This window comes from Herpailurus yagouaroundi, unplaced genomic scaffold, assembly GCF_014898765.1.
Source record: "Herpailurus yagouaroundi ecotype Mexico unplaced genomic scaffold, PumYag 182, whole genome shotgun sequence".
In the NCBI taxonomy this organism is placed as follows: domain Eukaryota; kingdom Metazoa; phylum Chordata; class Mammalia; order Carnivora; family Felidae; genus Herpailurus; species Herpailurus yagouaroundi.
In genome coordinates, this window is record NW_024412413.1 from 46,059,049 (window position 1) to 46,086,811 (window position 27,763).

The 27,763-nt window shown below is 44.0% G+C and overlaps 1 protein-coding gene across 1 annotated transcript in view; it reads right to left on the reverse strand.

The window, feature by feature from the left end:
* Positions 1–27,763, reverse strand: part of TPH2 (tryptophan hydroxylase 2) — a 107,666-nt gene that overhangs the window by 70,405 nt on the left and 9,498 nt on the right. Inside the window, exons 5-6 of the mRNA XM_040491411.1 lie at positions 26,078–26,145; positions 4,210–4,406 (exon numbers count right to left, since the gene is read on the reverse strand). Coding sequence (XP_040347345.1) covers positions 4,210–4,406; positions 26,078–26,145 — 265 coding nt within the window. The remainder of the gene's footprint in view (positions 1–4,209; positions 4,407–26,077; positions 26,146–27,763) is intronic.

The window sequence follows — 27,763 nt, forward strand, 5'->3', positions numbered from 1 at the left end:
TAAAGCCTCCCATTCTGAAAACCTCATCTCATTAGGAGAGCGTCTCAGAATGCCTAGAATGGTTTTAAAAGGCAAGAACCAATTAAGCTTATAAAACAAGTTCATCCTGGGATTTCTGGTATCTACATGAAAATATTCCTGTTCTCAGGCCTCCTCAGACCCATAATTCTAACAATAATCTGTTCATTCCAAAAGCTTTTCCTTTGGATTTTTCCCTAGAGAATATCAAAAACTGAAGTCTATTTTATTCTTCTTCTTTTCTATGCAATGAAACCGGTGTATCCCACATGTAGGACCTGTGTGGGGGTGCACAGAGGATTGGTCCTTTTTTGAATAGTTATGTATCTTATTTTTATATAATTTTTAAAAATATGTGACTAACATATCATCAAGAACTTTGAATTTGTGGATATCATTGCTTATAAAGTTTCCTTTTTAAATAAATTAGGTATTTATGGGGGCGCTTGGGTGGCTCAGTCAGTTGAGCATCCAACGAGCCGTGAGCATCCGATCTCACAGCTCGTGAGTTTGAGCCCCGCGTCAGGCCCTGTGCTGACAGCTCAGAGCCTGGAGCCTGCTTCGGATTCTGTGCCTCCCTCTCTCTCTGCTCAACCCACTCGCATTCTGTCTCTGTCTCTCTCTAAAATAAACATTAAAAATAATTTTAAGGGGCGCCTGGGTGGCGCAGTCGGTTAAGCGTCCGACTTCAGCCAGGTCACGATCTCGCAGTCCGTGGGTTCGAGCCCCGCGTCGGGCTCTGGGCTGATGGCTCAGAGCCTGGAGCCTGTTTCCGATTCTGTGTCTCCCTCTCTCTCTGCCCCTCCCCCGTTCATGCTCTGTCTCTCTCTGTCCCAAAAATGAATAAACGTTGAAGAAAAAAATTTTAAAAAAATAATAATAATAATTTTAAATAAATTAGGTATTTAAAAGTGAGTCAGTTAACAGACAAATACCACATACATTTACATTATGCTTGCTAGGTGCCAATGAATGGTGCAGACTGAGCTCCCAGTGTCGGGTTGGTAAGGGTTGTGAAAATAACAGCAAGAACAAGAGCAATAATAACTAAGACGCTGCTGTGGTATATCAGGAAATAACTATAGGGCTTCTAGGTATAGTGGTTATTTCCTTTCCCAGCCACCTTGCCAGGTAGATTAAAATTGTGATCTCCATTTCCAGAGAAGAAACTGAGGCACAGAGAGGTTAGGATAACTCATTGAGGTTACCCAGCCAAGGACTCAGCCCAGGAATTCTGCAGCCAGATTCTGTGCTGTACCACACCGCCTCTCATCAAAATATTAAGTTGGGAGACAGATGGGGCAAAAAATTATGGGATGGTCTTCTAATTACTGGAGTCTGAGAAACAACACGGTAAAAAGCAATTCCCGTAGATGAGCAATCAAGCCCATGGTAAATCTATAATACGCACATAACTCTGTGGGAAACGAAGAGGGACATGCCAGAGGCAAGGCCGTTAGGGAGAATATAATCCAGTTAAACAACAGCCTAAGACATTACGTAATTAGGCACTAATTAAGTGATACTGATTAGTGGTTCTCAGTCTCTTTGTCTTAGTACCCAATATCATGGGTGGTGTTCACACATGGGGCTCTCCCGTTGCACTAGGTGTGGTTCTCAGGGTACCTGCTCTCAGACCATGCCTGTCTCTCTCCCGATACACACATGATCTACAAAGAAATCCGAGAGGGAAAGGTCGTGGTGACTGTTATGCTCAGGATTCATAGAGGTGGCAGGACTTGCTCTGAGTCTTGAAGAATAGGTAGAATTTGATAGGTGGAGGAGGAATGAGTTTTCTAGCAAGAGACAGAACGTGAGCAAGGGTATGGAGAGCCCACAGGTAGAACAGAGGGTGTGTGCAGCATGGTTGTCACAGGAGACAATCTTGGCAAGCTGGGTTGGGGGCCTTGAATTGAGGCTGAGCTGTTCAGAACTTGATTGTATAAACCAGAGATCAGCACAGCATGGCCTATAGTCCAAATCCAGCTTGTTTTTCTATACCCCATAAACTAAGGATAATTTTTACATTTTTTTTTAATGGTCACATTTAAAAGGTTATCTAAGTACCTACATAATGGCCTCAATTTTGCCTCTTGGCCAACAAAAACTAAAATATTTATTATCTGGGCCTTCACAGAAAAAAAAAAAAAATCCAGCCCCAGTAACATCAAAGGGGAGCCACTGATAGCTTCTGAGCAGAGATGCCAGGAAGGAAGTAATGTCTTAGGAAGCTTCATCTGGAAGCAGTGGACAAGAGGGTAGAGGGGAGAAGATACAGACATCAAGTCTGTAAAATAGGGACCTCAATTTGGGTGGTGACAGTGGGATGGAAAGAAAAGAGCAGGTTCATGATGGTGCCAAAGCTAGACGTGGCAATACCTGGAGACCGCGGTAAACTAAATAATAGCCCTCCAAAGATGTCCACATGCCCTAATGTTCTGAACCTGCAAATATGCGGCAAAATGGACTTTGCAGGGGTGATTAGGTTAAGAATTTTCAGATGGGGAGATTATCCTGGATGACTCAGGTGGGTCTGATATAATAACAAGGGTCCTTACAAGAAGGACAGAGGAGGGTCAGAGTTAGAGAAGGAGATGTGACAAAGGACCGAAGAAGTTGGAACGGTGTAAGGAAAAGGCCAGGGGCCAAGGAATGCAGGTGGACTCGAGAAGCTGAAAAGGCAAGGAAATAGAAGCCTCCAGAAAGAATGCAGCCCTGCCAAGACCTTGATTTTAGACTTCTCACCTCCATCACTGTGAGGTAATGCAGTCACTATATCTGTGGTGATGTGTTACAGCAACGATAGGAAACGAGTAACCAAGACCATTTACACAGCTGGGAGGGTGGGTAGGAAGTCAGGGGAGGGGTCCTTAGAAGTGGGCCTAGTGAGTCTAGAGAATAAGGTATCACCGATAGGGGCGCCTGGTTGGCTTAGTCGGTTAAGCGTCCAACTTCAGCTCAGGTTATGATCTCACACTCCGTGAGTTCAGGCCCGGCGTCAGGCTATGTGCTGACAGCTCAGAGCCTGCAGCCTGCTTCGGATTCTGTGACTCCTACTCTCTCTGCCCCTCTGCCTCTCACTCTGTCTCTCTCTCTCTCTCAAAAATAAATAAACATTAAAAAAAATTAAAAAAATAATAAAGTATCACCGATAGAAAGGGTAGGCAGGCAAGGAAGTGAGTCCCAGGAGAGGAGGAGGGCAACAAGGCTTCTGCTCTTACCACTGCTGCGATGGAAACAGGGGGAGAGGAAAGAACAGAGAACCCAGAGACTCAACCCCAGTGAAGCTCAGAGGACGGAGTGCAGCCACATGAAACCCCACCCCCATTGGCCACGCCCAGAAACTCTCCCAGTTGCTGTCCCAGGAGGGCCAGGGAGGAGAGCGACCATGCAGAGGACATGAACTTGAGGTATCACTGTACCTCATCTTGTTCCTTCCCATATCTGCCATGACTATGGTCCCTGGCACATAATTTATTCATACAAAAATTGCTTTGATTAATTGACTGGTTTCCCCCAAAGGAAAGTCACTAGTGTTCAAGATCACCCATGATATTTCTTCATGCAGTACATAATTTTTAACAAAGCAAATAAAATGTCACCTTTGAGGCCGATCTATCCCTATGTAGCCCCACAGAGTAGTTCCTGGATCAGAAAATCTCAAAGCTGAACTTGCAAACATCCTTTGGGGCTTACCACATAAACAGCCAACCATGAGAGAGCCCACCGCGCCCCTGAGTGGCATGAACAGCTGAGTCCCCCTCCCTGCCCATGGTCCCTGCTCTGCTTTCAGCAGGTGGTCCCAGGTATCACGGCTTCCGTGCTCTCCTTTTTTTTTTTTTATTATTATTTTTTTTTAACGTTTATTTATTTTCGAGACAGAGAGAGACAGAGCATGAACGGGGGAGGGTCAGAGAGAGGGAGACACAGAATCGGAAACAGGCTCCAGGCTCTGAGCTGTCAGCACAGAGCCCGACGCGGGGCTCGAACTCATGGACCACGAGATCATGACCTGAGCCGAAGTCGGCCGCTTAACCGACTGAGCCACCCAGGCGCCACCGTGCTCTCCTTTTTAAATCAAAGGGAGTTTGTCCTTTTTTGTAAAAAGGGCCATTGCTGCAATGTGTGTCCTTGGAGGACAAACAAGGATGTTGGCTGGGAAGAGAAGAGACAGCCTGTGTGAAGTCTTACCTTTGAGAAACACGGACACATCTTCAAGTTGAGGCACATTGTCCTCCCGGTAGCCACAGTGTTTAGTCAGCAGAGGGAAGTTTTTCAAATACTCCCGGCAAGCATGAGTGGGATACAGTTTGGAGAGCTCTCGGAACACAACGCCCCATGTTTTTGTTTCTTCCTCTGTGTACTCCACCCTGGGAATGGGCTGGCCACTGGGCAAGAGAGAAGACCGAAGAATGAATCTAGCTCTGTAACTGAGTTAAATGTATTCTCACTTCATACCTACCATTATTTTTTTTTATTTTTTTTTATTTATTTATTTTTTTAACATTTATTTATTTTTGAAAGACAGAGATAGAGCATGAGCAGGGGAGGGGCAGAGAGAGAGGGAGACACAGAATCCGAAGCAGGCTCCAGGCTCTGAGCTGTCAGCATAGAGCCCGATGCAGGGCTTGAACTCACGAGCTGTAAGATCATGACCTGAGCCGAAGTCAGACACCTAACCGACTGAGCTACCCAAATGCCCCAAGAATTATTTTTTTAAGTAAATTCTAACCTTGTAAATCTGTGTATTTGGACTCCTATATAAATGATTTGATTAAGTTATATCTTCATACATCCTATGGAAACTGGATAGGATATATGTTCTTACACTGAGATCAATAACTAGTAAGAGTTCTGCGTTGGGAGAAACTGATTTAGGTACAAAGCTGTGCTCTGGAAGCCTTTCCTGCAATCACCTAACAGTGGCAATAAATGGATGTTTTCTCTAGAAAATAAAATTGCCTGTGGGTTCTCTTTCCCTTGTGGGAAAATCACCCTAATCTCTGAGTGTAATTTTGAGATTGTTTTGTTTAGTGAATAAAACGTCTGGGAAATGCTTAAAAAAAAAAACTATACTGAATTCTTGGGGTGTCTGGCTGGCTCAGTCAGTAGCGCATGTGACTCTTGGTCTTGGAGTTGTGATTTTGAACCCTACACTGGGTGTGGAGATTCCTTAAAAATAAAATCTTAAAAAAAAAAAAAAAAAAACCTATACTAAATTCTAAAGTGAGAGTTTTACAAACTTCCCAAGAGGGCCATTCATTACACGTCATGTCGGTAGATTCATACGTTAAGCTTTCTCACTTTAGTAGAGGGGGTCAGCAAAGTTCTTCTGCAAAAGTCCACAAAGTAAATATTTTTTTAATGGTTATTATTTATTTTTGAGAGAAAGAGAAAGAGACAAACAGCCAGAGCATGAGCAGGGGAGAGGCAGAAAGAGGGAGACTCTGAATCCAAAGTAAGTTCCTGTCTCTGAGCTGTCTGCCCAGAGCCTGATGTGTGGCTTGAACTCATGATCTATGAGATCATGACCTGAGCCTAAGTCAGATGCTCAACTGACTGAGTTACCCAGGCGCCCCATATGAAATAAATATTTTAAACTTGTGTGCCATACGGTCTCTGTCAGAACTGTTCAAGTCTGCCATTGTATCTCAAAGACAGCCAGAGACAATATGTAAACAAATGAACATAGTTGAATCCTAATCAAACTTTCATTACAAGACCAGACCGCTGGCTGGAGTTGACCTACAAGCAGTAGTGCTGATGCTTGGATTAGAATATCAAGAGGTGACTCAGGACTGGAACGGGCACCGAGAGCTTCCTGGAGGAGGCTAAGCCTTGTCCCAGGGAGGATTTGTGAGTTCCCAGACAGAAGGGTAAGGGGGAATTGCTGTTCTAACAGTAGCCAGTAGCCAGGAGCAGGAAACAGAGCTCCTGAGGCAGCCTGGGACCAGTAGAAGGAGGGGAGTATGGAAATGTGCTTTTACAAAGCTACTGTTTGACAGACCAGAATCCAAATTTAGCCTCTGATTAAGATACCTATTTTAAACGTGAATTAGGGTTTGAGAAAACCTCTCATGACATACTCAACAGCCACCTGCAGCACCCCTCCCTTCCTGCCCCCCTCCCACTGCCCACCTTGGCCACTCAGTCAGAAGTTCTGGTCCTGCAGTCAGCACATATATGCACACAACATATGGAAGTCCAAATACATACACATCAAACTAAGAATTCTACCGCTGCCATCTACATAACCCAGCCTGCAGCAGGCAGCCACCACAGGAACCCAACCAGGCAGCGAATTGCCACTCGGGGTTGCAGCAGCTGCAGGGCGCCTTCAACAAGCTGGGACCACCAGGAGTACCCCCTGAGGAAGCCAAAAAAGGGAAGGAGACAATTACAAGATCAGGCTAACAAACAGATCCAGCAACCATTCTGTATACTTCAGTGCATTCCTGCCAAAATGTTTTCTGTTTAAATGTTAGGTCCAAATGTGGTTCCTACTGCCCCAAATAATTTTTATTTAAAAAAATATTAACTGCAGTACATGAGGGAAAACACACGTAAGAAAGAACAAGAAATTAGCATTTGCTTTCTCTAAGTACCAAGACTGGGGCTTATGCAAACCAAATTAGAACAAGATTAGCCTTGTTTAAATTTGGCTGTTGATAACAAATAAAAAATTACAACCTGGCAAATATTTGCGGAGAAGATCAAGACTGCTACGACTTAGCATCTATGATAAGTTTAGAATGAAAGCTTGAAATGGAAAGGTAAAAATAGAAAGGATGTGATGAGATAAATATACAAACAGTCTGCCTCTGGTTCCAGAAAATTCGACGAAATCTATTTGAGTCAGGTAAGCCAATAAAACTAATAAGAGCTGTGCACAATCAGAAGTTAGGAGAGCAATGAGGCTGAAACAATAAATGAAATATTGAGAAGCCATTTGAAAAGAATCGTTAGGTCAAACTTTTCCCTTCGATACTAATCTGCAAACCTTTCAAAGGGGAGCTGAATGTAGCCCACAGCAAACAGCAGAAGGAAAGCCCGTGGAGGGAGAATGGGAACAAAGAGTTTCACAGATCTGTTACTGAGTAACGAATCTCCAGGGTCAGTCTTGGGTATATGGAGAGTCTTGTACATTTTCATTTGTGCCCCCTGTCTGTCCTGCCTGGGTGGCTAATTAGCCTACTCCCTGAGTTCTTGGCTGCCTGTATGGCTGCTACTCCAATGGCAGGTAAGGCTGACCCTGATCGTATTGAGACACCTCATTCCACTGTAGTCCCTACCCCCCAGGTAACTAGGTAAATGTTTTAAAAAATTTCTGACGTTTATTCATTTTTGATAGAGACAGAGTGTGAGCGGGGGAGGGGCAGAGAGAGAGGGAGACACAGAATCTGAAGCAGGGTCTAGGCTCTGAGCTGTCAGCACAGAGTCTAGCCTGGGGCTTGAACTCACAGACCATGAGATCATGACCTGAGCTGAAGTCGGATGCTTCACTGGCTGAGCCACCCAGATGCCCCTCTAGGTAAATGTTTAAAAGCCAACAGCATCACAAAGCAAATCCTAATTTGATCCATTTGATTTCTATCATTAATATTCAAAATACCAATATCCAAGCAAAAACAAGAAATTTCCTATTTTTCTCTGTAGTTAATAGAGTATATAATTAAACCCCATCCTTGAAGGCTCACTATGGGCCAGACACTTTTTTAAGGTTAAGTGATTTTTTTATTAATTAGTCCACTTGAGTCTCACAACAACTCTGTGTGATAGACACTATTATTATCCCCATTTACAGGTGAGGAAATTGAGGCTCAGAGAGATTAGGCTATTTGTCCTAAAATCATGGAGCCAGGCTTAAAACCCAGTCAGTCTGGCTCAAGATTGTCTGTAGCCTTAATTAATTGGTATACACCAATGAAATAAAACATTTATTCCAGACACCAATTTGTTTTCATGTACCAAACTGAAATAAGACTTATAGGTATGTATATTTATATATAGAAAAGCTACTATACAATCATATGTAATAATGGTCCTTCATTTTTTTATAGATCACGTAAAGTATGTCCGTATTTATTCACTTATTTAACCCTTTCAGTATGACTGGAGATACTGCTTAGAGCACTAGGAAAGCATATATGTTTTTAAAACTTTGAAATTTGACATTTGGAAAAATTAAAACTGTAGTCATGGGGAAAACAGAATGCCTTGCCCTTCTTTGCCCTTGTCATGGATTAATGTATTTTTGTGTGTGAATTATATATGAAAAGGATGACAGCAGGGTGTTCTGATCTTTTTAGGGCCTATGTTATATACCCATAATCATTTCATATCTATCTGTGTGTACACATTCTAATGTATATGTAACAGGTATCATATTTCAGCATCCTTAATCTCTGCTCTGGCCCAAAACTAAAGTCACTTACCTACTTCACATTCTAGAGAAAGCCCCTAGCAGCTGGAGCTGGCCAGCCCCTTGCAGGGCTTATTAAAAGGCGGCAGAAATGGTCCTACTTCTAAAAAAGTTCTCTCAGGGGTGCCTGGCTGCCTGGCTGCCTGGCTGGCTGGATAGAACACGCAACTCTTGATCTCGGGGCTGTGAGTTCGAGCCCCACGTTGAGTGTAGAGATTACTTCAAAATAAAATCTTAAAAAAAAAAAGTTATCTTATACCATCCTTCCCGCTTCACCCCCAAACCTCACCCACCAGTCTAACAGGATATAAGAGATGTGCAGGATTGTGGGGAAGGCCAGCCTTTGAGGAAAAGGCAGGTTCTTCCCCCTTACCCAAGTGAGGAGGGTAGGCTGTGCGCATACAGGTCAAACATTTAGAGGGACCGCCCACAAGAAGTGGGGCCTGGCATCTCATTTCCCAGCTGGACCCTGGCAGAGCAGCAGGACCATGGGACCCCCCCCCGCCCCCCACTGGTGTGGCCACCAGTGGAGCAGCAGAGGACAGGAGGGTATCTGGAAGCTAGGAGTAGAGTGCTCTATGGTAGGGGCGCCTGGGTGGCGCAGTCGGTTAAGCGTCCGACTTCAGCCAGGTCACGATCTCGCGGTCCATGAGTTCGAGCCCCGCGTCGGGCTCTGGGCTGATGGCTCAGAGCCTGGAGCCTGTTTCCGATTCTGTGTCTCCCTCTTTCTCTGCCCCTCCCCCGTTCATGCTCTGTCTCTCTCTGTCCCAAAAATAAATAAAAAAAACGTTGAAAAAAAAAAAAAAAGAGTGCTCTATGGGAAAGAAGAGGGGCCCTTTGACATGTGTCCTCTGAAATTGGAAGTTCACAGGAACGTGGAGCCAGATGCCCAGCAAAATCTAGAGATTTTGGTGGAATCCAATGTGATGTGCCTGGGAGGAAAATGCAGAGGCCTCACCCCCTCTAATTCTGCTCAGCCCTCAGGAGGCAGAAGTGGCTCCCAACACTCCTGCTTTGTGAGGGGTTCATTTCCAAGCTCTGGTGCACACAACCTGGAGAAGGGGTTGGTGGTGTGGCCACTGAGAAGGCCAAGGGGATGCAGGGCACATGTCTGTAAGGATGGAGGTGGGGGGAAGGGTGCAGCCCCAAGAAACTATACATCACGCTCTGCAGAGACCATATCAACAGAGACCACCCCAGCAGAAAGGATCTGTCTAGACCCGGGTAATCCTGGTTCAAACAATCCTGTAAAAAGTTCTCAGCCACCTCCCTCCCTCCTTTTAGCTTCTAACTGTAGAGGAACGAAGTCTTTGAAGAGAGAAGAAAAGGTGTCTCAGAACCAGCACACGCACATTTACACACAGACACATTCACTCCAAATAACAGAGGGGGAAGGAGGATACACTTTGAATCAAGTTTGAGATTAATCTTTTTTTAAATGAATGGGACTAGGCTTTAAATACCCAAATGAGACTGTACTAATAATTGAAAATGACAGCAAATTAGATGTTGCTAAGGAACCTGCTTCCCAGCAGGAAAGTAGAATTCAACACAACACAGTTGAAAGCAGTGAGTGGGGAAAATAAAACCATTTTACCGTTGGTATAAACCCCAACAAGATGAGACTTCTCAACAAACTAATGACATGTAAATACTATAATTAGATCTTTAGGGAGTCTCCTCCATGTATATGGAGTTAGTTGGGATTCCACAATTCTCAATAACCGCCAAAATGATTATTCACAGATTCCTAAATTACTGGAGAAAAATAGATCCAACTTTCGGTAGCTTCTATTCACTGCAGATTCTGTTCCCTTACGAAAGATGGTAAATTAAGGCTTTATAAACACAATAGGGAACCGGTGCTCGGTGAAGACAATACCAGGGAAAGGACTACAGTGGTCACCGTAGATTTGAGGCTTGATGATGGGAAAAAAGAAAACCCTGGTGCAATATGTTACTCAGAGATGACTAGGAACCTCCTTTGTAAATATTGAAGGCTGTGGGAGGCATCTTTCTGCCTATAAGTTTAAATGCCACGCTTCCTAAAGGTGGGGATGATTCTGAAAAACCTGCCTTGTCCCCACAGAGAGAAGAAAGTGGAAAGTACAGAGACAAACATAACTGGGGACAGGTACATTTATAGTCATTGTAGGCAAGTCCCGAGCTTGTTAAAGTTGTTTAGCAAATACATTTTTGCTACTGAAAGCCAGGGACATACACACACCGCCCGGAGGCTGAAATTATGGGAGTTCTTTCAATAGCCAGATGAATAAGGCAACAATGCCTTTTGTTTTATGTAACTATTTCTTTGATCTTCTGCTCCAGCAGGTCCAACCACAAGACATTTTTCTTATACATTTTTTTTTAATGTGGGGGATTGGAAAATACTTGATTCCAGCGGTACATCCTGGCTGCCTCCTGGAGTCCTTGCTGGTGGGATTCCAAATGTGAGATGCACTCTCTTTGCTTATGTTATGTTATCTTTAGAGGAATTCCAGAGTCCGGAAGCAATTCCCTTATTCAGGGGAGGAAGATGTAACAGGCTGCAACTGATAGTATTTACATCAAGATGGCAACATTGGCTGAAACACAAGGCAGATTGTGCTCTTTGAAAACAGTTGGATCTCCTCGGTGGCAAGAACCAAGCAGAGCAGAAGGTAAGCAGAGAATTGGTTAAAGGGACGGGGGAATCTGATAGAAACAGTTAGGAATGAACTCATTTTCTATTTGCTTTCATTACATGCTCCTCGGGCCAGGAGATGCCTCACTTATTCAACAGCTGTTTATCTGCCTGAAATAGACTATCCCTCTCCTCTCTACCTCATCTTTTCTCCCTTCCTCACCTTAGGCAGTTCTCTTGATTGACACTTCCACCTGGGGGTTTGCAGAAGGGAAATGAGAAGAGATGAAATGTAAAAACCCATCAACTTTGCAACTCCTTAGCAATTAGCAGCTCCGCTAAGGGTTTGAACCAGGCCTTTGGAGGAAGAGTATGGAAACATAAAGGCAGGAAGTCTCTGTCTCTGCTCCTTCTTGACTTATGATGCACCCACATGCTGCCCTGCTCAACGAGCAATGTGCCGCATACCCTGAATTCTGCATAACTTTCAGGGAGCTTCTGTAATCCATCCTCTTTCCTTCCCATCCAAGAAAACATAGAAGAACATAGAAGAGTAAGACTGACATTATTCTAACTTATGAGACTAATCTTTATCTTGATCCAATGGAATTTTTTTTAAAAGAAACATTCATCATTCACAAAATTTACTATCAATTGTTACCAAGAATGTTACACTTCATACAACTGAGGTGTGAGTCAGTCACTTCTGATTCTGGTGTAACTGGTGACCATAATGTCATCCAGTTCTGTGCCAGTTGGTACCACCTTCATCAAACAGTAGCACCTGCAACCAGGTGTCCCCAGACTAGAGTTGTAAAGGTCCACAATTGTTCAACAGGAAGATGGCTTATGCTTCCGGGACTGGAAAAAATGTTGCCACAAACCAGAGCAAACAAAATCCTAAGAAGTGGATGGATTCCATTGAAATTTAACCAAAAAGCAAATGCCATTTTTTCTGATTTCCAAAAGCCAAGGGGAAAACGTCTAAGACTCCTGCATTTGATAAAATTACACTTCAGAATTCAGACCCTAAAGGACACTCAATAACTTTATGATGAAATACTGTCAGCAATACCAGGGGGGTAGGGCGGGGAAAGCAATGTATCCAAAGATAATACTCGACTAAGTCTACTCCCCCATTACAATATACGCTCCTTGAAGGCAGGGATTTTTGTTTGCTTCGTTCATTTTTGTATCCCTGTCACCCAGAGAAGAGCCTGGAATATACAGGTGTTCAACAAATATTATTTGTTGAATAAGTAAATCAATCAATCAGACTAAAGCAAACCACAAATTTAAGGGTGGAGAAAAATTATAGGTATGTACCACAAAGTCTGGCAGATATGTATTTGTCTTACTCCATCTACACTGTCAGCGCAGAGCCCCACACGGACTCCATCTCACGAACCGTGAGATTATAACCTGAGCTGAAATGAAGAGTCGGACGCTTAACCAACTGAGCCACCCAGGCACCCCCCTGCCTCATATTGTAATTGCTATCAAAAAAGTAAGTCCAAAGACCTTGAGATTTTAGTACGTTTTCTGGTAGCTTCCAATTATCCCTATGTACTACATACTTTATATGTAAGTGTTTATTTTTTCTAATTTTCTTAACTCCAGCTTCCCAGGCATTGTCACCTATCCTACTTGTAGCCTAAATTTTCATCAGGAAACAAAGCAACATCTACAAACCCAAAGGGACATAAAAGCCAAACTTAGCTGAACACAGGGATGTTTCCTTTGCTGGACATCTTAAGGAATGAACTTTCAAAGATATTTTCAAAGACACAGAGCATGATGATTGAATGCTATTTTTCTAAAAGGAAAGTCACAAATCAGTACAGTGACATAACAACCATCTGTGTTATATCAGGATTTCAAGCCATTCAAGTTGTCTGACGTAAATAAAGTGGCTTGATGAGAGTTCATTTGGTAAGGAGACGGGCAGCCCGAGATGGCTACGCTACGCCATAGAGTAAACGTAAAGACACAAACTCATTTTCAGCTAGTCCCCTAGGCCAGTCAGGTAAAGAGCATTTGTGATCACATATTTTATTTGCTTTTGCAAATGAGTTTTGCGCACATGAATTCTTGCAAATGAGTCTATGGGCCCTAAGGAACTTTCAGATGGTGGCAAACAAAAACGTTAGTTTGTTTTGTTCACATTGTTAATATTGGTGCTGCCTTTACAAGAGCATAATGAAAATAAACTATTACACCTAGGGAGCCTCAGGGAGAGTGAAAATTTAACTCCTGGAAATTATTTGTTTTTATTTGTCCTATGCACCCCAGGATAGGGCTTCCCACCATTTTCTCGCCTTGCAGAAAGCCCTCTTCACATTCTAGAGGAGTGATTTTCTTCCACCAAAACTATCCTGATATGAAATACAAAGAGCAACAACAATGGGTCTAACATCCATCGATGCGTGCCTGTTCAACATACAGAAGGAAGTGGAACTCAGAGAATACAATCCAGAAAAGAGCTGCAATTCAATAGCAGCCAAAATCTCAGGGCACACTGGAATGAGGAGACCCAGCCCAGGGTCTCCAAGGGCTCCAAATGTAATCTCATACATCTTGCATCATGACCAACAGGGACCAAACATTGTTAATTACTGGGCCTTGATGCCTTTTAGCGGTGGATGAGTGAATATGGTTACCCTACAGTTCATGGCCCTAAGGAAACTGATAATAGCATCCATCCATTCATTTAACTGTAACAATAACAGGAACATAATAGCATATCGCATGGATAATGTCATATAATGCTCACCTTCTCAAGTAATTAAATGGCTGTTAGTATCCCTATTTTATGGTTGAGGAAACTGAAGCTTACAGACATAGTCATCTCTCCAAGATCAAACAGCCAGTAAGTGGCACAGCAGGGATTCAGATTACGGAAGCCTAGCCCTAGGGACCCCACACTTCACCAACACACCTCAGTGCAAGGTACTAAGTACCTAATGTGTAGGAAGCATGGAGGTTGGCTTCTGTTTCCTCATTTGAAACTGAGGGAAATAAGACAACCATACAATGCTGAGAAGATCACATGATGTCATCTGGAAAGCACCTGGGCCAATGCCTAGCACCTAACAGCTACTCAGTACAGTTGGATCCCTTTCTCCAGGCAAAAAGGAAGGAATAAAATCTCATCACTTCCCTGCAGGGTTGGGAATAGGTCTGAAGACAAAACAACACTCTTCTGTATAAATCCATACACCTCTCAGACAGGGCTCGTGGAAAATAATTTTAATCCTTCATGTTCCTGGAAATCATTTTAAAGTAAAATACTCATATCTCATTCCCTGTGAAAGAAGTTAGAATTTGGTGCAACTCCTGTCCTTGTCAGTGACACCAGGCCATACCGTGCTAATGTTTTCCCCAGCTGTGGGAGCCATGCTATAATCAGACAACATCCTACTGAGGCATTCATGCACATCTAAAAAAACCCGCCAAGCCCAAAAATTGAAAAGGAGAAACCTTCTCCAAATCAATTTCCCCTTTTGTCTTTCTTTCAATTCTCAGGCTCCCTTCCTTTCAGCCATTGAGCTGAACTTCAGGTAGAGAGAAACATTTGGCATGAAAATGATTCTTCCATAAAGCCTGACATCTTTTAAATACTTCCAAGGACTATGCATTTCAAATACGCCGAGACTTCTGTAGAGAGAATAACTTTTTAAAAACCCAATCATTTAATTCTTCTGCTCTTGTTTTCAACCTGTGTATAATATCATCTATGTCAGATGGAAGTTGCTACATAGATAGAAAAAAAGAAAAAGAAAAAGAAAAAGAGGCGTGGCCTCCTGAGCAGAGAAGGATATTTAGATTCTCCACAAGAAGCACTCTTGAAAATCCTAATGTGACCTTCCTCAGAAACCATCCCAGTCATCTGGGAAATGACCCCCGCACAACAAATATTTGGTTTTGTTCTACTTTTCAATTTACCGCTCCATTTCAGAGAAATTAAAGCATCAACAACTGGTGTTTATGCAGGAGTCGCAAAGTACCCAAACAGCCACATATATCTCAGTTTCATTCAAAACCTCGGAAAGCAAATCAATGGAGGATAATGGAATGGGATACAATTAGCTCAGTAGGGGAGAAAACATATTTGCCTTCTAAGGTGCGTCTCCTAAAAAGGCAGAGAAGGGAAAAAAAATTAAAGCTTGGGCCCACATCACAACAAAGCCCACAATTCATCAAGGTGACCATCTGCCAGCAAAACTGATGAGGAAAATAGAACTAAGGATAAAAACTTGCCGCCCCCCACCGTTAAGTTTTCTTCCCTGTTAAGAAAGCAGAACTTTTCCCTTTCATTCTTCCTCCACCTTCTATTTGTGATGTTTCCAATTAAGATTCACCTATCTAAAAATAGGTAGTGTGGCGCTCACAACTCCTGTTAGTAATGTATTCCTTTTAGCTACATTCTGAAACCAAGCAGGATCCATAAATCATGCCTTTTCTCCCGTGAAATGAGAAATGCTAGGGTCACCTGAAATTTCTAGGAAGGTGGAGAAGTGGAGCCACCCCAGTTATACTTCTGCAAGTTGCAATAATTGCAAATGCCTCCTAGGAAAGACACAGCATCGGTAATCCTCCAGCTCAAACAAAAGCTAAGTCGCCACAGGTTCCTGAGGTCGGGAAACCCCCGTGTGGACAGTCGTGGGCGCGGGAGGTAAGCACAGGGTGGCATCGGCTCTACCAGTATCCGCCAAACAGTTCTACTGGAGGTCTGGAGCCTGCCTGTGTCTCTGATCTGTCCCCCTCCTTCCTTTTCTTTGCAAACCTAGGGGACTCCTGCAGAGTCATGTAGCGCAAGAGGAAACAGAGGAGACCTCCCAAGGAGTGAGATGCTGGCTTGGAAGTCACATCCATTCCATACTATGTATCTATTCAACATCTTCGAGGCCTTGGCATTTCAGTCCCAGAAAGTTGTGTTGACATGTGGGGCTGTGGGTGGGGGAAGAGGAGGGTGGCAAAATAGCCTTCCTCTGCTTTGATGAGAAGAGGAGGTTAGAATCATCGCCAGTCCATGCTGAATGAGAGGATTCTCTCTCTCTCTGATGGAGCGGAGTAGAATATTCACAAGCTCACCCAAATTGAATGTGCCTGCTGGGCTGGTGATTGCACTTTTCAAATATCCCAGTCCCCATTTGGGGCTGTTTTGTTTTAGAGTCTCTGTTTAGCTGTGTACTTACGCTCACAGCAAACGAATCACAAAGGGTGCAATTCTGTTAAATCAAAAAATCAAGAAATAAATCGTTTGGCGACTAGAAAAAGCCAGAGAGGGACAAATCCCTGGCAGTTGTTTTTCAAGCTTCAGTGCAGCTGTGTTTATTTCCCTCCATCATCTATCCCACAAGGGGCAGGCCTCAGGCAGGACAGGAAGAACACAGGACCCTGCAGGCCGGGCGAAATTGCTACACAGTTTGGGACATGGCTCTACCTCGCCAGGGCCAGGTACATGTTCCAGGCACCCTGTGACATGGCTTAGCCTTGAAGTCAGACTGGCTGGTTTAAGTCCTGGCTCCATAAAGCCTTAAGTGAACCGAACACATACAAGAACTGTGCATTTCAAATATGCTGAGAATTCTGTAAAGAGAATGACTTTTTAAAATGCCAAGTCTTAGTTCTGTGACTGCTATTTTCAACCTGTGTATGAATGATATCACCTATGTCACATGGCAGTGCTACAGACGTGGCTTCTTGAGCAACGATGGAGAGTGTCTTTAAGAGAAGTACACTTGAGGGGGGCCTGGGTGGCTCAGTCGGTGGAGCTTCCGACCTTGGCTCAGGTCATGATCTCAGTTTGTGAGTTCGAGCCCCGCGTCGGGCTCTGTGCTGACATATCAGAGCCTGGAGCCTGCTTCAGATTCTGCGTCCCCCTCTCTATGCCCCTCCCCTGCTCATGCTGTCTCTGTCTCTCAAATATAAAATAAAACATTTGGGGGCGCCTGGGTGTCTCCGTCGGTTAAGCGGCCGACTTTGGCTCAGGTCATGATCTCGTGGTTTGTGAGTTCGAGCCCCGCGTCGGGCTCTGTGCTGACAGCTCAGAGCCTGGAGCCTGTTTCAGATTCTGTGTCTCCCTCTCTCTGACCCTCCCCCGTTCATGCTCTGTCTCTCTCTGTCTCACAAATAAATAAACGTTAAAAAAATTTTTTTAAATAAAATAAAACATTTTTAAAAATTTTTTAAAAAAGAGAGAGAAGCACACTTGAGAGTCCTGTAAGCAACCTTATTCAGAATCTATTCTGGTCGTCCGGGAAATAAACCCAGGCCTACAATATTTGCTTTTTTCTTCCTACTCTTCAACTGATTGCTCAATTTCAGGGAAGTTAAAGCATCCACAGCTGGTGCTTATGCAGGTAACATGATCAGCTGTGTCACCTTTAGCAGATTTCTTAAGGTCTCTGAACCTCAGTCTTCTCATCTTCAAAATGAGCACAATAATGGGCACCTATCCCAAAGGTTTTTTTGTGAGGTTAAATGAGCAAAAATAAGCAAAGTGTTGAGCACAGTGTCCAGCACATGGCAGGAATTTTACTGAAAGAAGCAAAAACTACCCGAATATGCCAACTGAGTGGTATGTACAGTGAACACTCCTACCACCGTCAGCCATTCAGGGATTGAGCCAACACAGTCCAGATGCAACCCGCACCCTCTAATCTTAGCGGAGACTCACTGGCCTGGGAAGGCCTTGGAGAGGGCAATGTTTCAACTGAAGAAGCGAGCTGCATGCAGGAGTTACATGAAACTGAAAAGTGCACACACACACACACACACACACACTCACACACACACACACACACACACACGCATATATTTTTGAAAAGCTCCTTTAACCCAGCCCACCATGGAGCCTGAAATTCCCTGATTTATTCACTCCTTAAGGTCCTTTATTCATTTTAAATGAGCTTAACGAATGATTACACAGAATCGAGGAACACCAGCTACTTAACACATGATAATAATCACATCTATAGATGCAACCCCAGCTTACACCAGCCAGCACCTGGGCCCTGTAATCACTGGTAATCCCCCCAACCAACAAGGTGGGTAAATATCGTGCCCATTTTAAGGTAAGAGCACCGAGACGCAGAGAGACTAGGTCAGCGCTCATGGCCCCCGAGTGTATTTGGTGGAGCAGGAGTTCAAACCCAGCTCCCTCTAGCTCCAAAGTCTATCCATTCTTCCACATGTGCTGCCACTCCCGTGCTCTCATGAGGAGGACTTCTACAGACAGTACACTAGACCCAGTGTGGCGGAGCTGTTCGAGAGGGTCTTGAAGAAATAAAATTGAACACAACCTCGGTATATGGCAGCCAACCTCCTTCGTCTCCAGTGAAGCCTGACTCCTGGCCTCTATCCCATGTGTCCCCTCCCATAGGGTGGCAGGGTTGGGCAATGAAAACAAGAGACTACATCAAGAGTGATGGTATGTCCCTTCTGAGGCTACATCATAAAAGGCACGGTAGATTCTACCTTTGGGCCACTTGATTTGGGGGAAGCCAGCTGCCCTATCTTGAGGACACTTGGCAGCCTAGCGGAGGGACCCATGTTGTAAGAAACTTTGGCATCCAGCCAACAGCCATGTGCATGACCATATTGGAAATAGATCTTCCAGCCCTAAGCTTTCCCTGGTCAATACTTTGACTCCAGCTTCATGACAGGCCCTGCTCCACAACCACCCAGCTAAGCCCCCTCTAATTCCTGGCCCTCAAAAACTTTGTGAGATAGTAAATTGTTGTTTTAAGCTGCTCAATTTGGGGGTCATTTGTTATACGGCAATAAATAACCAATACAGTGTAAAAAAATCAGACAATTTCAGGGCCTAAAGAGAGTCTTGGCCAAGGGGAATGGAGAAGGGTATTAACCAAAAGGTAATACAAAGATTTGGAACATGCGGGTAGACAAAAAGGAGAGACCAGTTGAAGTGAGAAAAATTAGAATAATATTAGCAAGCACTTATGTAGCATTTCCTATATGGTGTTCTAAGTACTGCTAATATATTAGCTCACTTAATCCTTTCAACAATCCTAAAAAGCAGTAGTAGAGTTACCCCCGTATCCCAGATATGGAAACTGAGGCATAAAAGACAAATCGTTTGTAGGAGTCACTCAGCAGGCAAGTGTTTAAAGCCGGAATTCACCCCAGGCTTCTGCACTCTTAAGCACACCACACACTGCCTCCCACGTTGAAAGAAAAACCAGAGAAAGCAACCAAGGCCCTCCAAGTGGGCCAGGAGTCTGAGTAAACCCCAGGCTTTTGATGTAGACTCTTTGATTATTGTTTTGAGAGAGATAAGAATAAAGTACACTGTATGGCAATGTTCCATTGATTTCATTGAATCCTCAAAATACTCCCAGGAGAAAGGCAGAAGAGATATTATTATCCCCAACTCACAGAGGAGAAAACTAAGGCTGCGAGATGGACTGAAGTGGTTCCCTGACATCATCTGAAGTCAAATGAGTTTTCTTGGCAGGTCAGGGAATTTTCCAACTTGAAGCAAATTCTGACCGTTTTGAATCTCCCTTGTTTACCTTACCCTCTGACATTGCATTTACCTATTTACATTTTAGATTCCATGGACTAAAAATAAATAAATAATAAATAAAAGAGGACGTAGCCCTTTGAGAAGGACGGAAGGTTCATGTACTCCCTTAATTTCAACCAGAAGAAAGTACATCCATAACAAAACACAATCACAATAATATTCAAAATCAATTTAAGCAAACAAGAGTGGCATAATTAAAGTCAGAGCTCGGGGCCTCTTTCCAAGAGAGTAAGATGGATTGACATAACTCCCACCCCCACACACACACCAAAAATATAATTAAATATGCATGCATACTGTTGAGGAATAATCGTTATAATAGCCCTCAAAGAAAAATGCGTTTATTTCTAGTCAATTGAAAAAAAATGTATTGCTGATTCTTCTTCCCCAATAACCTAGCAATTGTGAAAGCTACAGAAATGCAGCAAAGCTAATGCCAAGGTCAAAATATGAAGGTGCCAATGACAGAAAGCTGGATAGTTTCGGACAAACCTAACAGCTACCACATCACAGTCATAATTTTCTCTTCCTCCACATGCCATCTGCCCCCCACGCACTTCCATTTTCACTGAACTGTGCACGCACATCGCACCATCTAATCGAGGGGTACTTCTTTTTCTGTTTATCCAGGAATTTCTTCTATTTGGGTTGGGGAGAACAGGGGGTGATTCGCATTCTCTCACACAGGATTTTAGAAACAGTGCCCTCTCAATCCAGGGCATTCATTCTCAGGTCTTCTATGGAGAAGTATTTGCACTAATGAATGTTTTCCTCTGCTATTATTGGTGAGGCAATTAGGCCTTCCCGACACTCGTGGCCACACGGCTCAGGCATGTCTGCAGGCAGTGGTGGACCTCTGGGTAATCAATCATGTTTCTCAGCAGCGCTGTCAATCAGAGACTCGCCTGAGTGGCACCCACCGACGGTTCTCAGCGTGCCGACACCTTCCCTGCTCCCTCTCCTCTTTCGGGTTCATGGTAATGCACACTTTGAGCCTGCTGTTTTTTCATCATAGACTGGAATTTTTTCATTTTCTCTGCTTGTGTTGATTCTTTCCCCCTGCTTTATCCTTTCAAGACTATCACAGAAAATACAGTATTCAACACGAATCCCCCGGAGGGCTTCTTGGCCATGGTTTCAATATCTATTATTCTGCATTTCAGTTCTCTTCCCTCCCTTAACCCTCAGCACCTCACACTACATCGTGCCAATCCCTACAACAACCCCAACCATCGGTACTCCATCTCTGTCTGTATCTCTCACCATATATTTGCCTGCTCAGGGTCCAGAAAGCCTTAACTAATTATTAAGGGGAATTGAATTGCTCTCCACCTGTCAGAACGGCCCCTAATTTTATCACCAGACTAATTTGCTGGGACATCTCATGCTGGATTTTTCAGGACCACGTCAATTTTAAGTAATCTGCTTCTCAGACTGGAGGTTCCAAGCTTCGGATTGGAAAATCAGATTGTAGCATGCTGCCAGAAGCCACTCTAAGGAGCTTATTTTAAGTTATTATTGTGTTGACTTCTTTTTCCTTTGCTCTCAGAAAGCCATCAGCACTAGAAAAATGCCTATTTCAATTAGAAATTGCATCTTTATTTTTTGTAAACTGAAAGGAAACCTAACTTACTTCATGGCAAACTGGAGACAATGGGCCAGGCCCACCTGGGATTCGTTAGCACCTGTGCCCCACACCCACATGCACCAGAACCCGAGCTTGAGCCCCAGCACTCCATGGGCTTGTGTGCACACTCGCACATACACACGTATATAAACACACACACACACACACACACACACACACACACACACACAAAAATAGCTAGCCCTTAGCTATCCTCAAACTCATATTCAGAGAAGCCACAGCAGCAATGACATAAAAGGCATTAAGGAATGATTCTTTTCTCTCTACTTTCCACAGGTCCTGGGTTTGTGCTTTCCAGATCTAACCTCTCCTGATAGGCATCTTCCTCACTCTGGCAACTTACAAGGAGCACCAAGGCAACTGACAATCTGTATCTGTATTGTGGCAGCTTCCCACACACACAAATGGGACTATGATTGCCTTGTATGAAATCTTTCCCTAAAGAAGGATGTCGCTCTGCCCAGAAAGCTTTGGTATAGGCAACAGTCTTTAAATGGGGAACTGAAGTCGTTTTCATCTAAGGATTACTTCTTGCAACATTTGAGCTACAGTATTTGTTAAGGTGGCAGCATGGTGTTAACGTAGCTAAAGAGCTAAACAATAATAGTTCAACTGGAAACTGAAGACAGACCGTGACAAAAGGGAAGGGAAAAGACGTAATAATAATAAGTGACACATGATCACAAATCGTGTGCCAGGGCCTGTGCTAAACACAACACGTGCCTTCTCTTCGGTAATCCTTACTACAACCCTGGGAGATGGGTCGTATTTGGAGACTCACTTTCTAGATGATGAAACAGGCACGATGAGGTTGATTACCCAGCCAGGAAGCAGTGGAGTCAGGACTTGAACCCCAGACTGTCTGGCTCCAGTGTTCTAATCATTTGTTGTTTTTAATCTCCTTGTTGTTAGAGGTAGTCAATCTGGACTCAGCACTGTCCCGGGAGAGGCTTATAATGCCCCTGGATTCCAGACTCTCTCAAACACCGTTTGGTTTGACTCTATATCCACCAAATAACATTCAGGTTAGCATTTAGCCTCTCTGGGGTCATGACAACAGGGAGTTTTGTGAGTCATATGAGAGTAGTTTCTCCCTGTATAATGATGAATTGGCGGTTTCCTGCCAACCTCAGCCTCTTGAACATCAGGGCCCTTGAAACTAAGCACCCCCTAGCCCTGCAAACAGGGGCCAGATCTTGGAATGTTTCAGCTCCATCCAGAGCCTTCTCTGTGTAAAATCTCCACCATTTCCAGCTGCGGGTCTTGCAAGTCTGTGTCCTGTTGCAACAGCGTTTGAATGGAATAGACCCAGGCTCCCACCACCCTCCAACCTCTTTTCCGTTCATACATAACCTTTGGAATCATCTTCTCAGCCACCCTCTGCCTCTGGAACCAGCCAACACCATCTTTTGAGCATAGCCTGTTTATCGCCCACCAATGCTGAGCTCCCAATTTGGTCAGAATTATTCCACCGAGGAGGAGGCCACCATCAACAGCCTGGTCGGCATGCATCTGCTGGCCTCCTGCACCTACCTCTCTCTGGGCTTCTATTTCCACCATGCTCGTGTGGCTCTGAAAGGCACGGAGCACTTCTTCCCCAAGTTGGCCAAGGAGAAGCACGAGGATGCCCAGCAACTCTTGAAGACGCAAAACAACACAGCAGCCTGGCCCTCTTCCAGGACACACAGAAGCCATCCCAGGGTGAGTGGGTTAAACCCTGGGTGCCATGGAAGCCGCCATGGTTCTGGAGAAGAACCTGAAACAGGCCCTCTGGATCTCATGCCCAGGTTCTGCCAACACAGACCCCCAGCTCTGTGACTTCCTAGAGAACCACTCCCTAGATGAGCAGATGAAACTCAGCAAGAAGATGGCAACCCCTGGCTAACTCCACAGGCTGGCGGCCCCCCCAGGCTGGGCCACATAGGTATCTCTTCCAAAACTTCATTCTTTGAGAGGCCCTCTGGCATCCCTTGGTGCCAAGGCTTCTGCTTGAGTCCCTCCCTGCAGGCACTAGGCAGCTTTTTAACCACCCTGGACCCTTCTCCTGAGTAGTGGACCAAATGGAAACAATAAGCTTTTTGCAGGAAAAAAAAATGTCCACCATTTCCAACCACCAATTTTTACTTTTGTTTTCCATAGACACGGCAACTCAATTTTACTCTTCAGCTAAGGGAAGGTGGCAAATGTAAACTCTTGTTAGTGCTTTGAGAACCTCACCCTCCATCATTTTCACTACATGTTCTTTGCCTCTTCTCTCCATCTCAATATATTTTCCTTAAAACACAAACACTCCCCATTATCAATGCTCTTTGAAAGTGTTTGACTCATATATACCAATTCTATTAGTGTCACCACAATATCAGCTTGCTTTGTCCAGTTTCTGGAATCTACCAAGAAGAAATTAGTAACATTTGAGATAGATCCTTGATCACTATGCTAATAAAACCCTTTATATATACATATACATATATATATACACACACACATATATACATATGTGTACATACATATATTTTCACATATATAATACATATATCATCTATGCATAAAATACATATTTATCCATCTGTTTTGTCTTTAAAAAAAGGCTCTGCCAAGCACTGAGCTTTTATCATGTCCTGGGGAGTTCATGCCCTAATGACCTGTCCCACCCCACCCCCTTCTGAGGACCCATGTATGACATGGTTCCCCTGGGGACAATCTGTGAAACAAGAGGAGCAAATCTTAAGTCTCACAATCACTCGTCAGACCCTAATGTGAAAAAGTGAGCTCAGCCCATCAGAGTCCCCTCTTAGCAATTTGACTGGGAAACAATGGGAGATGGGGCTAGTGAGTGATGGTGCTGAGGGTAAAAATGGGGCAGGAGGTCGGGCTTGGGCCAGGACAAGCCTTATGTATGCTGACATTGTGAGGGGGTAGAAAGTCACATGAAGCTAAAGGCGGTCAAGAAACTGCTTGAGGGGTGGAGCGGGGGTATCTGGGTGTCTCAAGTCGGTTAAGTGTCTGACTTTTGATTTGGGTTCAGGTCAGGATCTCAGGGTTCATGAGATAGAACCCCACATCAGGATCTATACTGACAGTGTGGAGCCTGCTTAGGATTCTCTCTCCCCTTCTATCTCTGTCCCTCCCTTACTCTCTCTCTCTCTCTCTTCCTCTCTCTCTCTCTCTCTCTCTCTCAAAAATAAAATAAATAAAAAAAAATTTTTTTAAAAGCTGCTTGGAACAAAGGAAATAAAAATGAAGTAGACAAGGGCATTTGGGTGGCTCAGTCAGTTAAGCCTCTGACTCTTGATTTCAGCTCAGGTCATGATCCTAGGGTGGTGGGATTAAGTCCCACATCAGGCTCCGCACTGAGTGAGGAGGCTGCTTGGGATTCTCTCTCTTTCCCTCTCTCCCACTCACTCTCTCTCTCAAAATAAATAAATAAACATTTTAAAAAATGGAGGAGACACATGTGGAAAAGCATGTGCCAAGTGGTTCTGGTTTTTAGGATCATAAACATGGTGGAGAAAGAACAAAAGGTGTCTGGGTCTTGGGAGGAGGAAGGGAAGAGCACTAAAGCAACAGGAGCCAACAACTGATCCAATCACGGGTGTGATGTGGGGTCCTTTGTTTGACTTTGCTTTAAGCCCCTGTGTGTTATATTCCTCAACAAAAAAAAAAAAAAAAAAAAAAGAGGAAAAGGATAAAGCAAACACTGATACTCTCTAAAACACACAAAATGTCTGAAATTCTTACCAAGGAAAATTTGCCCCACAGGACAGTCAAGCTTCTCAACTACTCACAAGTAAAATAAGAAAGAATCTCTCCTATCGGGTATGGATTTACATTTTGTTCTGAAGACAAGGTTCATGTAGTCGATCACACACCAGACAAAGGAAAGGCAGCAGTGTGATGGTCTACTAGCTTTATTAATGTGAGCAGAATATCCTAATATCCACTCCATTTTCCTACACATGGCCTGCAGTCAACACATGACATCATTACTGGTCTCAAACATCCTGTCACTGCTACTTAGCACCATGCATTATGCATGGTCCTAACCCCAATCCTGAGGTTCTCCAACTTTATCCCCACCCTGATCTGGGATTAGGTAAGAAAGTCTTCCATAAGCCCTCCAATTTATAGCGAATTTCCCTTTCCATGTAAAGCAAACACATGTATTTTTTATTAACGCCGCTTACATGAACCCTTGTACCAATCCTGCTGAATCTTCTACTTTCACTGGGGAAACTGGACATTGAAACAGATTACTGACAAGTCAAATCAAAAGTAAAATGAAAACACATTTTCCGGGTGTGCCCGGATGGCTCAGTCGGTTAAGTGTCCAAGTTCAACTCAGGTCATGATCTCACGGCTCATAGGTTCAAGCCCCTCGTGGGGCTCTGTGCTGACAGCTCAGAGCCTGGAGCCTGCTTCCAGTTCTGTGTCTCCCTCTCTGTCTGCCCCCTCCCATTCACGCTCTGTCTCTGTCTCTCAAAAATACACATTAAAAAAAATTTTTTAAACACATTTTCTAGACCCTACAGAGTATATAAAAACGGCACCTTGTCTTGGTAGAGCAGCAAAGACAATGGTGAAAATGTAGCACTTGGCCTGTGACCTGCAGGACTCATTATTTTACAATTATACCTGCATGTCAAACATCAGTGTTGGCATTGAAACCCTACAAAGTTGGTGAGTATTTAAAATGGCTCGTGCCTGCCTTCTGCAAAAGGTAAAGTGAAGACAAGACAGGTCTATTTAGCACAGTGTGTGTTTTCCCTAATTCGCCAGCAACAAGTCACAGAAAAGAGTTACACAGGTACTTACTATTTATAACCCATGGCCACATCCACAAAATACTTTCTTCTCTGTCGATAGACATTGTCCTTAAATCCCTTAAACAGAAAAGAGATTAAGTTATTTAACAAAGTACCAAAAAGTAGCTGCAGAAGGCCTAAAAGAAAATCACTGGGGTGTTTCTTGAGTGTTCAATTCAAATGTAAATCCGATCCTTGGATGACCATCTTGATGACACAGGCAGAAGCGAATTGTGCTTACAGTAAAACCTCATTAAATTTGGGTTGTACTAATTTGGGATGCGCGGGAATTCAGGCTAAAGTGAATGACACCCTTTGGTGTTCAAGTATCATTTTACATGCAATTGATGTTAATCACAAGTCAATCTTACCCTGTTCATTAAAACAGGTCCCTCTAACACGGTTACTCGGTAAGTTAACCTAAATGTAATTTTGTGTAAATAACCAATAAATGCACATTTATTAAAAATCCTATCATTCAGGGGCGCCTGGGTGGCGCAGTCGGTTAAGCGTCCGACTTCAGCCAGGTCACGATCTCACGGTCCGTGAGTTCGAGCCCCGCGTCAGGCTCTGGGCTGGTGGCTCGGAGCCTGGAGCCTGTTTCCGACTCTGTGTCTCCCTCTCTCTCTGCCCCTCCCCCATTCATGCTCTGTCTCTCTCTGTCCCAAAAATAAATAAAAAACGTTGAAAAAAAAATCCTATCATTCAGAATAATCACGGAATCCCCAAATTAGCATGAATTAAAGAGGTTTTGCTGTTTTTTTAGGAGGATAGCCACACAATGCAAAATCGATCATAAGGGATTCATGCACAGCATAGCAAGTTAGTTCCATTCCACGGTGACTTCCCGTGATGCTCTTTAGTCGTTAGCAACTGTGAGACTTTTATTCATCATCATGCACCTGGGAAATTAAACATCCTGTCTGCCACTGTTTTGTCAGGCGGACTACTACTGAGAGGAAGCTCCTGGTTTACTCAAGAATCTCTCCTCTTGTCAACAGACTTTCCATTCTCCTTTCCTTGAGGTACTTTCAATCAATTCTTTCTGGGGTTGTTTCTTCAAACTGCTGCAAACCCAGAAGGAGTTGTTTCAATTTAACTTCTTACGTCTGCAACCCCTGCAACCTTAAAAGGTAGCCAGGAAGCAGTGACCACTCTGAGAATGGAGGCCAGGCAAGACGGGCCGCTGGGATCCCTGGCTCTGAGGGGAGAGGTGGGACAGGCCCACAAAGGCCTAGGACTACCCCTGCTGTGGCTAGCATGCTTCTGCAAAGGTGGGCTGGTCAGAGGAACCTCAAACTCAGAGAAAATCATTCTGTTCTCTTGTATGGTTGGAGGAGAACTGGCCTTCAGGACTGTCTGCTGGGCTGAGGTAAAGAACTTCCACTGCCAACAGCCTTTCTCTCAGAAGAGCACTCCTAATGGCAGGAGACAGAGAGTATCTGAGATCACCCAAACACGCTGTAGAAATGAAGTACCCGCACCAGAGAAGCTGGTGCTTTCTTCTGCTATGAATTGGGAATTTTCAAACCAGTATTCACAGGCAGGCTTATGAAAACTTATAATGTGCACACGCAAAATGACGTGACCGTAGCTACCACATTCACAAATGGGCCTGTGACCTGAAAATGGGTTTCCTGCTTTCGACGAGAAAGTATAAGTTTCAACTCCCTAGTGATACCAAGCAGCCCAGGAT